The 16,803-nt window shown below is 40.0% G+C and overlaps 1 protein-coding gene across 3 annotated transcripts in view; it reads left to right on the forward strand.

The window, feature by feature from the left end:
* Positions 1-16,803, forward strand: part of pde4ba (phosphodiesterase 4B, cAMP-specific a) — a 117,459-nt gene that overhangs the window by 84,491 nt on the left and 16,165 nt on the right. For 2 of the 3 annotated variants that reach the window (XM_041039615.1, XM_041039616.1), the window contains exon 6: positions 10,775-10,887. In XM_041039615.1, the coding sequence (XP_040895549.1) occupies positions 10,775-10,887 (113 nt within the window). Of the gene's footprint in view, positions 1-10,774; positions 10,888-16,277; positions 16,533-16,803 lie in introns of those variants that run through there. The other variant, XM_041039617.1, reaches the window with a different exon arrangement.

The following is a 16,803-nucleotide window of genomic DNA, read 5'->3' on the forward strand; positions in this document are numbered from 1 at the left end:
TGTGAGCTCTAAAGTGAGTGTCTGAATTTGTAGGCAAGCCACTGAAAAGCATTCATATTTGAATGCCAACACACTCCCTGTTTCTCACAAAATCAGTGTCACTTCCCTCTTTTAGTAAAAGAGAATGACTCTTCATAGAAAGGGCTTTACCTAATTTCAGTTTAGTTTTCTTCTTCCTTTTTCTCAAATCAAAACTATAAATGCATACACACTTCTTGCTAAAGGGGTTTATTTTCCCTTGAAACAGTTAAAGCTTCAAAGGGCTGCACCAAGGTAATATTTCACTCTCTGTAAGTAAATACACAACGAATTTCCAAAGATATGTCAATCTGTCACTCGCCTTTGTGATGACTGAAGGCTGAGCAAATGAATACCGTGTGGTTTTGTGCTATTTGAGCCTGACATGACTCGTTTGGTTATTTTGTTTTAATGGAGTCCCATTCCACGCCAGGTTTTAGCTGCGGCCTGCCACAGAGAGAGAGAGCAGGTTCAGAAAGCTGGAAGCATGCACTCTGGAAGTATTTGAATTATGCCATTGACGTCAGCACAGTCATAAAGTAGACTGCTGCCCTTCCCCTGAAGTATTCCCTTGCCAGAAGGCCTGTTCAGCTCAGCGCAGATGGATTCAAACAGTCTCTGCTTCACAGACAGGCCCTTTTGTTTGGGTATTTGGGAAGCATTTGGACTCCCCCCTCCAAAAAACACCACCACCACTACCATACCCTCTTTGTAGAACAGGACTGAGAACAGCTTTTTCATAATCAACAATAAAATAACCCACTTCAATTTAAATCTTCCTGATTATTATCAACCAGGGGGGAAAAACAGCCAAATCATGGTTTGGTTATCATTACACAGTCGTAACGTGGCTTCAGATTTATTATTTTTTATTTTTTGGCAGAGTTACGATCTAGACATCTTTGTTTTTTCTGAAACCACTGTTAGGCCATGAATGCCACATGCATTTTCAGTTGTTACTTAGGGGGAACTTGTATTTAATCTTAATTCAATCAGGAAGTTTCATTTAGCCAATAAGGACAAACACAATCAGTCTTGTTTTGCATTCTCACCCGTGCCAGTAGTCTCTGTTGGCTCCCTTTGATTTTTGTATGGGGTATGTGACCCACACATAAACACAGAAACATATACCCAGATACTCTGACTCGGACTGAGACACACACACCATGCTTACCCATCATAAGGAGACACGCCGTTTGAGGTCATCTGAGGATTGTCTCAGCTGGTCTTCATATGTTACTGGAGACACCGACCCTTCATTGCACGCAAACCCCTTCGTCATAGAACCCCTCTGGTGACTTTCCTCACCCCACTCATCAAGTCTGCTCCGTCCCAACCTGGACTTGTCTGGCCCCGTTTCAAGGCCTGCGCACTAAATATGGTCAAGATAATGTTAATAAGACAGTCATGTTTTTCTTGAGAGCAGTTCAACACCAGCTGGAAAAGCGTTGGGACCAAAATGATTTCTTTCTTGGCCTCAATGTAATGTTACTCAGACATCAAAGCCAAAAACCAGAAGAGACATGACACATGAACCGAGCCTGTCTAGTTACACATCAGCCCACGGAGGTTGTTTGCTTCTTAATTATTTATAATAAAACCTGTAAATCTGCCCTGAGCCCTGGTTTAGAAGCTCAGGGGAGGTGCCACACCTATTTTCTGGGTGAAAAATAACAGAAGTTGAACAGCACTTAACAGCCTTAAAAGCTGATTTGCCTCATTAATAACAGCATGTGGACAGATCTGTGTATCCATAAGAGACCTGGTTTTATCATAGAAAGTCCCTCCTTCCTAATGTCTCCTGTTTAAAACATTTGAACTGTTCTGTGTGTCTGAGGGGCCCCTCCTGGTCCCCCCTGCTCTTTGACCTGTCTTGTGACATTTTTGGAAATACACTTTTTTGCCTCCTTCCCGAGAGTTAGATGAGAAGAATGATACCACTCTACTGTCCACTGCAAACAAAATTACATTACATTGGAGTGGCTTCAGAAATCTCAGAAATGGCTAAATCTAAAAATGCAAGTAAATAAAAACCAAAAGTATCTGCATGGCTTGTTACCAAGTGAGAAAGTTTTGTGGTAATTTGGGTAAGCCAACCCTTTAGATCACCTTGGAAGAGACAGCACATAGTCAGAAAAGAAATCAAAGTCAGAAAAGATTTTAAAGTCAAAGGCAAATCATGATGTTTCAAAGTTTGTTTCAGCCTGTGATCAAACTTTTTCCTCTGACTTCATAGAAGCTGAGCTGGATCCAGCAGCAGCAGCTGCATCCTTGCCCATTCTGATCATTCAGAAGTTTTCCTGATGATTGTAGAAATCTCTTATCATCAGATCTGATCCTGCACTGACAGAAAACCTCTGTAATTGTAACTCTAGACACTCTAGACACTTTGAAACCTTTAAAAAAAAAAAAAAGACAGCTTCAACAGCGACAGAAGTTTGGCTAACTGGGGTTCATGGCTCCTCTGATCCACGCGAATAAAGCCGAGGGGCAAATGCCTGTCAGTGGGAGAATGAGACCCATTCAGTCCAGTCAGTACTGTTGCTCCCAATGTGGGAGTTCACCTCAGGTAACACAGACAAAGTACGGTCTGTTGTTGTGTGTATACACGTTTGAGAGTATAGAAGCTGAGAGCAAGAGAGCGAGAGTGTGAAGGAGTGAAATGAGAGAAAATAATATGTGAGAGTTTATGAGAGAAGGAGCCAAAACAGATGGAGAGCATGAGGGAGAGTGCAGCTCAAGGACAGGACCATGTTATATTCACTGGCCGTGTGAGCAGACTTGCTGATAGGACAGACAAACAGCCTCACTGACGTCTCCCCGTTTTATCAGAGGCAGACAGAGAAATGCAGAAACAAAACATTTAAGATTTTTACACCATAACACAACGAGCAGTCAGATAGGAGGGGATATTGTATGGAAGACTCACAGACAGACGCCTCAGTGAACGCTCAGGGCCTGTGAAGTCAGGCTGTCTCTGAGCTCAGTTCACTCCTCACATGCGTAAATCACTCAGTATCTCCCTGTGTCTGAATAAAAAGCACGTGTGTGCATCCACAGTCTAATCAGCAAGGCATGACTTGGTGGAAGGAGAAGAGAAAATGTTTTTTTCTCCAGTTAAGATATTTCAGATAAAATAAACGAATCATGGTATGACTCAGTTGGGACTAAAGCCCTGTCTGGTCTGAATTAATATAGGGTACTAAAACATTTCCCATGCTCTACTGTAACTGAACGCATCATGACAGATGACATTTTAGCCTTTGCTAAATTTCCAAGATATTTTACACAGAAGCCAAATTCGCCATTTTCAGTCTCATTTATCGGAAATGTAGCTGTGGCTGAAACAACTAATCAGTCTGTTAGTCTATGGACAGAACTTGACATAATGTATGCCACCCTGTATTTCAGTCATGTGACAAATAGCAACTTTTTTATTCACCATAAAATTTGCAATAGTCCTAATTTTAGATATCATATTCCTTGATTTATGTTCCTTCTGCATAATTTGACCGGAGCAGAAACATGAAAGCTTTTTCCTATCACTGCCTGTGCATTAGGGGCCGACAGCAAAATATACAAACTTCAGACAACACAGACAAGTATGAAAACATGTACTTGAAAGCAGTTCTGCTTTAGCCTTATTGCCACATTACAACACAACAGAATTCTTAATCTCGAGTCAGTATCCAGCATGTCAGTGTGCTCCTTCTGGAGGGGCCACCACATGAAAAAGGCACCAGTATGTTTTACTGATACTGAGTCCCAGAGCGATAAATTTAAATGTCCTCATTGAAGCTCTGCTGCACATTCACAAGTGGTGAACCATATGTAAATCCTCCATTGCAACAGAATGTCCACTCATTATTTCTTTCCCTTCTGCTTATAATTCACAACCACAGGGTAACAAAACCCTGATACCATCTATTGAGACATTATTTGTATTCCTCCTCCCTGTAAATCAGATAAATGAGCTCTAACAAAACACAGACTCATGATGTCATTTTGTCACTTCTTAGAATCTGGCTCACAGAAATGTTTCAATCAACAAACGCTGCAGCACTACATAACATGCTCATAAAACCACAAACTCCACCACTGCCCCTCTTTGCTGTTTTCATAATTCTTGCCAGTGATAGATTTTGCAATGTCGTGCATGTGAAGTCATAATTCTACTTGTAAGAAGTTGCACTAGAGCACTGCCTCATCATAGTACCTCTGGTCTTTGTTAGGAAGTGTTGTGTAACAGCATAGAGGGTTTCTGATCAACTCTTCTATGTTTCTGGTAAAGCAAGAGATGCCTCTAAAGAATGGCTCCCTCTCGCTGTGTCTCATTCAGGAACCTGGCGCTGCTGCCAGTCGGCCCACGTCAGAGTTTGGTTTTTCTTTGTGTGTGTGGTCTGTTTATACTAGTTCACTAGAAATGTGGCATGATGAGTGCTTGGTCAATAAATTGAGAACAGAAAATAATATGAGAGGAAATAGAAATATTGTCCTCTTCTGACCTCTTATCCTGCAGGTTTATGAGAGAGAGTGTGTGTGTGTGTGTGTATGTGTGTGTGTGTTTGTGCATGTGTCTATGCCTGCAGGTCATCTCCGCTGATGATTTAACTACCACAGCGCCATATAGTCCAGCTCCATGTAATTTCTCCAATGTGGGACTAATAAAGGTTTATCTTATCTTATCTTATAGATTTTGACTGCTGGTAATGCGCTGCAGCCCTCCTGCTCTGTTGCATCTACCATCACATCACAGGCAGGAAACTGACTCTGTCCCCTCGAGAGGATGACAGATGCAGCTGTGTCACTCACTCACTCACTCACTCACTCACTCACTCAACTCTTTGGGTCTGATGTCCTGTGGGCTCGCTTGTCCTTAAGCAGCCTGATCGCACCATATGCCATGCGCTGTACATATATAAATATGTATTACATACACATACTTTATAGCAGGAAATCAATGCATATCATTTATTTATTCACACACAAACAGTTTAAATCTGACTTTTTCTTTTGTCAGTTTAAAGTATGAAGACAGCAGGCACCCAAAATACAAGAAAAATGAAACAAGCACTTCTAAAAATATACAAAGCTTTAGTCATAATCTTATATGTCTTGTATTGTTTCACTATCTATACACACCAATGCAGCAGAAATCTTATGATTACTTATTGCAATCTATTTATATGTAAAAGGTTTTATCCCAAATCATTTTTGTGCCTTTTTCATCAAAAGTCTATGTATACCAAATCATGGGAAATTTATATTTGGAAACCCCCTCCCAAAAAAAAAATAAATTAAAAATGTTTGTCTACAGGTATGAATGACATTGTGTGAAATCCTCACATCAGCACTTTCAAGTGGTTTTCTCCATTTGTCTCTTATGAACTGAAACTGAAATTTTATTTTTTCCATGAAATAAATTTCAAGATGAGCCAAAGACATCATTCCTGTTGGGATTAAAAAACTAAAATGCGTGTGTCTAACAGAAGAATATGTGCTACTTTGACTTGAACCTGAGAGAAAAAAGATAAATTGATCATTGATATTACTGAAGATGTTCAGGTGTTTTGGTTTTTTTCTGTTAATGGTGGATGTGTTCATTTTGCTGTTGTAGGATATACTGTATCTTTCCATGCTGGTGAAGCTTACTGACCTGAAGTGAACTGAACTGAAACATATTGAATTGAAAGAGAGACAGAGGGAGCTGACCTCATATCCCTCCTAACCCTCCCTGCCTCTGCAGCTTGTTGGCTCTTTTTCCCTTGGCTGGAAAGTACACATTTGTTTGTCTGCGTATGAGTGAAGTAAAGAGAAATTACATTTGATGTATATGTATAGTACACTTGTATGTGTGTGTGTGTGTCTGGGTTGTACATGTGCATCTTTGTGTCGGACCAGTGGTCTGACACAAAGGTCTAAGCGCTGATTAGAAAGGTCCTTGTGTCGGGTGGAGGCGGTGGAAATCCCCTCTTACGTCGTGGTGTTAGTGTACTGTATGTGTGTGTGCGTGCATGTGTGTTAGTAGATGTTTGGCTTTTGAATGCTGCTTCCCTTGGACCATTTGAAGGCATGACAATACACAATGCAAGCTGCTGTAGCTAAAGTAATTTGAAAAAAAGTAGAAAAATGGTATGATATGTGCAGCAAAAGTATAAAAGATAAAACATTTGCCTGTGTAATACAAAGTTGTAACTTTGACAGTAAAAGTAAAATTAAATCATATACTGAGTCTGTCTAAAAAATAGAAACTAGATAGATTGATGAAAGTAAAGAAAAAATCAAACACAATAGCAAACAAAACCCAAGCTAAAACCCCCTCATTGTGGTTTCCAGCATGACACTGTAATTTGGTTTGGACATTTTGAACATTTTTTGAGACTAATTTCATACATGTTACACTGATTTTGGTTGACTGGTCTGTCTTGTACATTAAGCTCGTTTGTATTTGTTGCTGCTAACAGTTGTAATGGTCAATGTCCAATGATCCAGCGCTGACCATATAAATCTTTTTATTTGAGTGGTGGTAAACTGGGTCCAGCACTTGAGTAAACACTGGTGGTTTTGGCTCTGCTTGCCAGTAGAGCAGCGATCAGAGTGAAACTGTGCGTTGTAGTTAAGTGGCTCTGGCACCTACCTAGAGCTTGGATTTAGTATGTGGGGACCCACAAGAAGTTGGCCTCACAACCAGTTTTAGGTCCTGACTCACTAAACCAGATTTTAAGGCTCTGTACCCATTTTTGTGTGTTTTGAAATAAAAGTCATGAAAGTGGTTAAGGGCTCAAACCATCAATCTAGTTTTCCCCCCGATACAGCTTCTTTACCACACACATACACAAATAAAGACATACATCTGCATCACTACTCATTTATAGCCCTTCTGTTGATCACAGCTGAACTCCTCAGCCCTGAACTGTGGCCCAGTTCGGTTTTGTTAATATTACATATTAATTTCTGAGGAGTCATGTTTTCTGTCAGTTTGTTGTGGCGAAGGGTTCTGAATACTACAGAACCCATCACGGGTAGTGGCTGTTGCTATGGCAAAGGGTCAGACAGATGTGCAAATCAGAGCTTTTTCTTCAGAAGTTTGAATCCTGCACGAGTTTGCAGTCTTCTTCACTGCCTTTGTTGGCACTTTGCTGCATTTCTTGGGACATTACCTACACCTGTAGATCAGTGGAATAATATGAAACAACTGGCAGGAATGTGTTTCACATCGCCCTGTGTTCTTGTGCTTTTGTGCATGAGACAAACGAAACAGACCCACTCATTAAAAACTGCTCTATAGGGATACTAGAGGTCATAAACTTCACAGTGTGCCTTTAGTGCCTTTAATTGTTGAAAATAATGAAGAAAACACGGTGCAATTGCTGCTGAAATCATCTAACGTGGCTCAAGAATTTAAACCTGAACTGATTTAACCTTCTGAATGTGTTATCTGGCTTTTACAAAGCTTCATCTTCAGCTTGCATTTAATGTAACCAGTGGAGAATTTTAAGCTTTGTGACTGTATGTTTCTTACTAAAATTCTTTCCTTTTTCTAATGTTTTTTTTTTAATGTACGCAGTCTTGTACCTTTGACCTTTATCCTAAAGGACATTCTTTTAACTCAGTTGCTCATCTTTTGTACCATTGATTCAGCCGCTGGAGTTTCAAGCTTATGCTTAGTAGTTTTCAACTAAGACGTCAGCCAGCACGGTCTGTGCAGAAAATCAAAGAGACTCCTACTCCTGAAGTGTGTTTTTTGGGGATGCCCCAAAAAACACACTTCACTTTGCTCTATAATAATTCTGATGCAGTTGATCCTTAAAGTAAAGTAATCTCAACATCCACACATCTACAAGTTACAGACCATTAACAGTGTTGTTAGAATTACTTTTTACTATTATGTCACAGGCTGAAGTGAAGTTCTTGTCGCCAGTTTTTGCAGGGGATAAAACTTATCCATAGCCAAAATTGTGAGTATGTTTCTTGTTTTTAAGCAGAGTTTAAAAGTTCAAATGAGAAAACTGTTTCAGGGACAAGGGCCTTTCTATGCTTTTCAAAAAAACACAAACCACCTCAAAAGTGCTGGGAATACTGGAAAGTCAAATCTCAAATAAGTGTAAGCCATTTCAACATCAGACGCTGGTGGAGTTAAACTAAACAGGCACACACTCCCTCTCTTTCTCTCACTCCCCTCATCAGAGTGAGGGCAGGCTGTGGGCAGAGCGCCAGGTGCCTCTCATGTTTGAGAGAGTAAACAGGCTCGTGTCTTTGATGGCGAGGAGATCAGAGCAGGGGACACATTCTACGCGGCCACGCTAAGGTCGCCGCAGTGCACACCCTGCTGCCATGTTGTGCTCTGCAGCTAGGAGACCCAGAGTATACACAATGTAGGGGCAGCAGATGTGTGTGTGTGTGTGTCCAACACTGCCACCACTGCTTTCCAACATGGAGTCACTCCAACCTTGATGCACAGTTGTAGTTGTCTGAAAAACACAGTTAAACCACAGGAGCAGGGTTGGAATACTGAGTCCTGGTTCATGCAAGAATATTTCAGTAGTGGTTACAACACACTCCCTCCCTTGTTTTTCTTTGGAACTGGTCATCGGCACTTGGCAGTGTAAACAATAATTTAAGTTTTAGGGGAAAAGTCTCTCACCAAATCAATAATCAACCTGATTGTAACATAACTGTTTTAGACTAGTGGAAAATAAAACTTTGAATCAAGTTCCATACACATATTAGATACTTTCTAGGTGTGTGTTTACTTTAGTCTTTGTTTACAGGCTCTTAGCTGGACAGAACAAGGTATTCAAAGATGTCATCTTGGGCTCTAGGAAACTGTGATGGGCATTATTCACTATTTTCTGACTTTTTTTTTTGACAAAATGTTGAACAGATTAATTGAGAAAATAACTGTCAGATTAAGTGATAATGAAATGATTCAATAGTTGTAATAATACTTATTGTAGTTATTGAGTGTATTACAGTTCATGAGCTGATGACTGTATGATAATACACTTACAGTACAAAGGACTTAAACAGAGTCACAAAATTTTTCACAAAGACAGAAAATGAGTTAATACAACAAAGAACAGCACAAAGCATAGACAGACAGTAGCTTACACACCCTGGCTGTTGCTAAATGGTAGTGAAATACTGTTCACTTCTGGTAAAATTAATACCTAAGTCAGTTCCTGTAACTTTGTCTCTGTGCTACATTTGTGTCTGTACTGTCTGTGGTTAGGCCTTTGGCCTATAATGTACACACGGCAAAACAACAGACACACGTTTAAAGCAGCTGTTATCATTTTTGCCCCCCACCGAAATTACAAATGAATGTTCTCAGCTCTGGTGGACTCGTTTAAGCAACCCTGCATGTCATATGGAGACAGATAGACCCATTACTAAGTTTGTGTCTCCACCATTTAACAAACAGTATCACTGCTTGTTGAGTGCTGTTATCTGTCTATTGTCAACAGTAAAATGTCATTACACTGATTAAATAATGTTACTTAATCTTTGTTATTTATCTATGTGTGTATACTACCGGTTTAAAAGTCTCCATTTTCCAGTTGTTAGTGAAATTTACATCGTGTGATGCCTCAGTGTTTCTGAAATTAAAGCATAGCAAATAAATAAGGATTTAAAGATGAAGGAATCATGACTGTTGCAGAAGTTCCCACAAATATGTTGCACTTGTAGTTTGCTTTGCTTTCACCTTCTGCCAGTTCATTCCAAACCAGCTTCATGGGGTTTAAGTCTGAAGACTGTGCAGGTCTTTTATCGTGTGAAGCCACCGTCGACTTCTTCTCTCCTGACGTTTTAGGTCATCATCATGCTGTAGGATGAATCCAGTCTGTCTTCCTTTGTTACTTGCCTTTTTCTCACCATTATGAAATAAATACCGTACTACTGATAATGCAACTGAGGGTGTAGTAACAGTTTGTTCCAACATTGCCTTTGTACAGACAGGGTTTGTAAGTTATCAGCAAATGCTGGAACACCTGTAGAAGTTGTTTGCATTAACTTTCATGGTATAAAGCTATAAATTAACCAATTTCTTAAACCCTGTGAAATTTACACATTTTCTAGTTTTTGGTGGCCTAAACTTCGGACTATTCACTAGACTTGAACTGCTCAGTTATTGATAAAAACAGAAGTATATGTTTGTATGTATATTTGTATGTGCGTCAGAGAAGGTACACAACTCCATCATAGTTAGCATAAATTTGGTTTGATGTGATAACACATCTTTATGGATGTGTGTGTGTGTGTAGATTTAGCAGTACTTGCTTCCTGTGAGGTGGGGTAAAGTGTGCCTGTGTGTAGCGATGATGAGGGGATGTGTGGGGGTTTCTGGTTTCCTGCTCCGGGGGTTGATTTTATGTAAATGAACTGAGGATCTCAGATTGGGTGGGGGGTCTCACACACACAGTTCAGGTCACAGCTTTCCTTTGCTCTATTTGGCTGACAGCTGCGAGTCTCACCAGTTTGCCACAGCTATATCTCCTCATGATGAAGGAGCGCTGCAGCCGGGTGCCACCTTTAGCCATTCCCCTTCCTCAGCAGCAGCAGCAGCAGCAGCAGCAGCAGCAGCAGCAGCAGCAGCAGCAACAACAGCATCAGCAGCAGCAGCAGCAACAACAGCATCAGCAGCAGCAGCAGGCGCCCCAAGTGGGACCCGTGGGTGGATGTTGTTGCTGCTCGGGCTCCATGTGTGCCGTCTGTTCTGACTGTGTGTCTCTGTGTACCGGCTGCTTGTTGACAGATGAGGCGTACCAGAAGCTGGCCATGGAGACGATGGAGGAGTTGGACTGGTGTCTGGACCAGCTGGAGACCATCCAGACCTACCGCTCTGTCAGTGACATGGCCTCCAACAAGGTAGGACAGGCTGCAACTTTGACCACGTTTTCTTTTTTTTTTTTTTTGTGGAAAAAAATTCAACGAGTACAAGCCTGATGTTGCCTTTACTTTATTTCAGTCAGAAAAACTTTTGTTAAGCAATTGACTATCTATATATATGTGTGTGTGTGTGTGTGTGTGTGTGTGTGTGTGTGTGTGTGTGTGTATATATATATATATATATATATATATATATATATATATATATATATATATATATATATATATATATATATATATATATAATTTTTTTGCAAGTGTTTATACAGAAAAGGTTCTGCTCTTTGAAGGAGTTCTCTGAGGAGCTGCTTGGAGAACTAATTCCCCAGTATAATAAACACATGAATAACAGTATGCAGAATCCAGAGATACTGTAGCTGAACATGACATGACCCAAGCAAAGTCAGCAGTATTAAAAGTCTTAACATGTGCATTGAGAGGAAGGAGTTTGGGTTTGTAGAGTGAGTTGCAGCAGTAAGCAGTGTGTGCATGAGTGCTGACTACCTTTAAAGGCTTCCTGTACACTTGTATGAATATCACTGGATGAAACTCATCAGCTAATTTCTGCCTAAATCAACACAAAGCTCCATTACCTCTGCAGTTATCTTTCTCTCCTTGTTTAAAGATAGTCGGACAAAAGCGTGTGTTTTTGTCTCTTGGCCTGCTGAGGCTCTCTTTTCATTTTCATGACAACTTTTCACTGTCCACTGGTTATCCTGTTTCTGATGCAAGGTCCAGTTCTTTATATAAGTACCATCTTGACCATATTACTTTCTTTTTTTTTTGACACATTACTTATCACCTTTCACTTGGTTGATTGTGCTGTCTTTGTACTGCAACTCCTTATCTGTACATGCATATAAGATTCGCTGAGCTGGATTTGTGTTTTAAGTGAGTCAATAATTTAGTCTGTCTTGTATAACTTTAAAACTTCTGTTATTCTAATTGTCATCATTACTACCTTTAGGAGTTGCAGCAGTAGGGTTGCAACCCAATCAATAAACTATGATGTAGACTTAATAATGTGGGGAAAAAAAACTGCTGGCCAGAACATCTTCATGTAGGGATTAGTTGTCTCAAATTTAACTTAAATAGCAAACTAAAATGTTTTTTTTTCTTTGTGCACAGATGGTCTGACAAGTTGAAGTGATTTGGTGTCTTTTTGTGGGTTTTGGTTTCTCTCTTTTCATCTTTCCTATCAAAAATACTTTAAATGTCCACTGGTCATTCTGTCTCTTCTGTGTCATTGATTGCGTGTGATGTGCAATAAGGTTCAGTTCCTGGTTCTTTATATAGCAACCAGGAAGTTGAAAGAGCACGACAGAGAACGGCCCAATACTAAAACCTTGATTAACTACATCTACATTTTGTGTATGCCGTTTTTCCATTAGATTCATTATTACTGCTGTATTTCGGCTGTAAACAGCATCAGCTGTAGTGAGATGACTGACTGAGTAGTAGATCCTGTAATACATCTTACATCAGCTGTGTAAGATGTATGGCTAGATCATGGATCTATTATGAAAATGGATAGTGGAAGATAGTGTCTTGCTCTTTTTGGTTTGCTTTGGTCCACTTGCATGTGCATTACTGGCTGACTGCTTGGCCCCCTCTCGGCCCACAGAGAAATTACATCATGCACATCTAAACAGTGTTTCCTGGCTCTGGGAAAGTTGTAAATATTCAATCTCCATGGTTTAAAAATTGATTATACAAAGAGTAATAATTGACCCTGTTTGCAGGTTTTGTTATTTTTTATTTTTTTAAATTTTGTATATGTGTTATTTTTTCCTTTATCCATTATATTAACTGGATATTGGACTGATGGTACCCACTCACTTGAATGAGATTTGCTCACCTTGCACGTCAGCCAAAAGCAAGTTTTTCAGATTCAGGGGTTGCTTCAGTGTTGTGTGTTTCACTGCAAATGCGAAACCAGTATTTGGCCCACTGGTCACGCTTGGCCTGAGGACTTTATATGGGGATAATGTCACAAAAATATAAGTCACTTTTGTGGAGATTGGGAAAATTTTACACATTTATAATAGATTAAAAATGTGTGATAGAGTAAATAAATGATCTTACAGATATCCTGTCAACAGTTTTACAGACTTTCTTCCATAATGGTGGTCCTTGGGGAATACTTTTCGGGCTGCAGGGGAGGTTTTTTTGGTTGCAATTCCTCAAGTGTCCAATGGGGGAAATTGGCAGCAAGGCTGAGTGGTGGCACCATATGCACCGCTTTTAATACATTCAAGGACTGTTCAGTCATCTTTGTTGATGAGCTAACATAATTAAAATTAGTTCTTACATTGCTGTAAACGAAGTTACACATTTCAGCTTTTTTTTCACCAATTCAAAATGTTGTTTGCATGCTTTGCTTGTGGTAGTGAAACCGCATGAAGCTGCTGGCAAAGTGGCAGCTGTGTGTAAGAGAGCCTGAAAACAGTTCGTCAAGTGAGCCAAGAGGAAAAGCTTGTTATTTCTCATAAAACTGGACAACAGGATGCGAGGGATCCTGCAGTGGGTCAAACACAATAAACTAGAGAGGAAGAGAGAGAACATTTTTGTGTGTGCGTGTGTGTGTGTGATCCATGCAGACCCCTGGGCAGAGTGACTCTCTCTTCCTGTCTCCTTCCTGATCCCCTGCTCTCTCTCCAGACGACAATAGACATCCCATCATACCCACTGGATGCTTAATGGTCATGTTTATTTATCCCATTGCTGTCGTCATCTGGACATAGATCCAACACCGACAGTCAGCTGGACCGGCATCAGTTAAGCTACATGAGGATGACTGAATCCCTGAATAAATACTTCCAACCATTTCAACAGAAATGCTGTTAGGATTTTCCAAACAGGATAACATGTCATAACACTTTTTGCTAGATCCATAGGTGTGGTAAATCTGCTGGTTTATGTCAACTCTGATTTGTGGACTTACAGGACAACTTGCTCTTATCTCACTCGAGACTGTAATTTTAGCACTTTCACAATCACAGAAAAAACTGGCAGGATTAAGCTGAAAGTTATCTGCAGGTGGTGATTGATTTCAGGAGCCTCCTGCTTTGAGAAATTCCAAAATATCCCAACTGTGGAATAATAAAGGGGCCATTTTATCCTGACTTTTTCCAGAAAGTAGTGTATTAGACTTAACCGTAAAGTGTAAAACAATTCAACAACATGAAAAGTTGACAGTAGTTTCAGTGTTGCAGATCGACATTCAAGGACAGAAGCATATTAAATTCTGTGTGATACAGTATTATGGGAAGTTGTATGTTTTTCCTCACAGTCAGAAATGTGAGTTTTAGAGGGGAGAAAAAGCAAGAGTACACCATGTGTCTGACCTACAGTGTACGATAACAGGTGGCACAATATGCTTGTTGTGTATTACGACCCTCTGTCATTGCTGTGACTTTGGCAGGTGGGTGAGTTTGTCCTGACACGTAACCATCTGTGGATGAGATACTGATAAGAAATCCCCCATCAAACATGTCTGTCTTGAATGCAGCTTGTGTGTGTATGTGGCTGTGTGTCTATATTAACGGTAGGTTAAGCCAATTGACGTCTAAACTATCTCACTCCTCACCTTGTTTTTACAATAAACTAAAACATTACACAACTGCTGACCCTTTGTCATGTGGGCCATTACACCCAACCTGGTTTTAGTAGCAAGAGCATGCTAATCGGCTAGTGTGACCCCTGACTACCTGTTGTATTTAGGATGGAAAAACTGCTATTCAAGCTGTGGCAGAGTATGAAACATGAGTATGAGGCAGGTGAAATGCGAGAGGCTGCTGCTGCGCTTCCAAGGTGAAGTGCAGGGGGCTGTTGCTGCTGAGGCCTTACAGTACGTGACTGTCCTCTCTGTTATGTATAGCTGACATAGACAGGGTCAGGACCTGTTGTGAGCTGGAATATTCTTCTGTGTCAAGACTGTAGATCTCCTGTCATTGAAGATGTGCTGAAACGATAGGTCATTTACCAGTTTTTCAAATGTGAAGACTGTATCATTACATAATGAATCTCTTTCAGTTCTGCACTGTTAAATAAACAGAATGGGCAAGTTAAAGACATTACCTGGGATCATTTTTAATTTTGATTTGATAGACTAATAGATTAATTAATTAATTAATTAATTAATGGGGGGAAAAAACGGATTATGTTAATGACCAACTAATAGTAGAGCTAAAAGGATTAGTAGGTACATCACCTTCTGAAATGCAAGGATTTGCTGCTTATCTCTGGATTATATATGTTTAGTTTTTGGACTGTTGGTTGTACAAGACATTTTAGCTCTGCAATTAACCATTATTTTCTTGATTAATTGTTTGGTCTATAAAACAGAAAACAATACCCTTCAAAATATCCTAGAACTCAGGGTAACATCATCAGATGTTCTGTTTTGTCCATCCTACAGCCCAAAACCCCAACAACTATTAAATGTTCTATAATGTAAGATCAAGAAAAGCAGCAAATACTCCTATTTGAGAACCTGGAACCAAAGAACGTTGGGCATCTCTGCCTTAAAAATTATTTCAATCATAAATCAATTAACAGAATAGTTGTTAATTAATTATATTTTATTTGACTACTCGACTTCGCAGTTATGAAGACATTTAAAGACGTTCCCTTGGGCTCTGAGAAAGTGTGATTGGCATTTTATACCTGAAATAATTAACCAATCAGCTGAAAATAATCAGCTGATTAATCAAAAATGAAAATAACTGTTAGCTGCAGCCCTATTTGAAACCTGTTGATTCGTCACAGATGTTGTTGGGCTTTTGCTTAACACTACAGACGTTGTATGAACAGAACAGAAATATCAAATCCCACATGCTTGTTAGTACATTTGTTAATGTGTAATGCTCTTTGCAGTGTCAGGGATTAGTGCAGCTGCAGAGTCCTCTGCATCTTGAGGGAAATACAGACTGTCTACTATCAATACACAGTCCATTTACTAAAAAGCAGGTTAGTGATTTTGTTTCAGTAACACTACTCTGCCACAGCGCTCTGATGTAAACCTTTTTTGTAAACTCAGAGACTCTTGAAAGTAAAAATATTTGTCTGCCTTTAGCCATTAAACTTTCAGCTGAATAGATTTTAACTGCCAGGAAAGAAATCTACTTGTGGCAACCCTTCATTGCCGCAGTTCAAGGAAATTCACTTGTTCATTAAAAAAAGGAAGCGTTCTAGGTATCAGAACGATCATTGCGATATTGACTGTGTAAACCTCTGAGCTGTGGCAGCCAGCTGCAGCAGTAAGAAGAAGAGCAAGAGGCTAGAGGCGGGACTACCCCCATGAGGGAGTGTGTATGAGGCAGAGGTCTCTCTCTCTCTCTCTCCACACACACACATGCTCTCACACATTGCTCCACATACACAGGGTGTGAGGTAAAGCCTAGTCAGACCTCGCAGCCTAAAGTGAGTCACAAGAGCTGTGGCGTTTCCCAGCGTCACAGAGCTGAGGCTTGGTCCTTTTACTCATGCTGTAGTCAGACTGAGAGAGACACTTTAACGGACGACAGTCCCACTCTGCTCTGCACTCGACACACAGAAACATGGGAGCCTGCTGCTTTAACAAGAAAGAGATGAAACTAGGGAAGCTAAATGGTTGGAGAAAGGTGAGTTTTCTTGGAATTTTTGTTGTTAAATACATTGTTTTATTTAGTTTGGACTTTTAGTGGACTCTAGGATCATCTGTCTTGTGTGGACTTTGAGTGCTGAACTTTTGGGGCTTGCTTAACATGATGTGAGTTTCACGTGGTGTAGTTAGTATTTTTCTTCTCAGTAGATGCTTTTTGTCCTGTCCACCTTTTTGGTGTTGTTTAAAGTGGTTATCTAAAATTTATTTCACTGAATTGGATGCTGAATGCATGCTTTAAGGTTTTCTGC

This window comes from Toxotes jaculatrix, chromosome 6 (assembly GCF_017976425.1).
Source record: "Toxotes jaculatrix isolate fToxJac2 chromosome 6, fToxJac2.pri, whole genome shotgun sequence".
Classification (NCBI taxonomy): Eukaryota; Metazoa; Chordata; class Actinopteri; family Toxotidae; genus Toxotes; species Toxotes jaculatrix.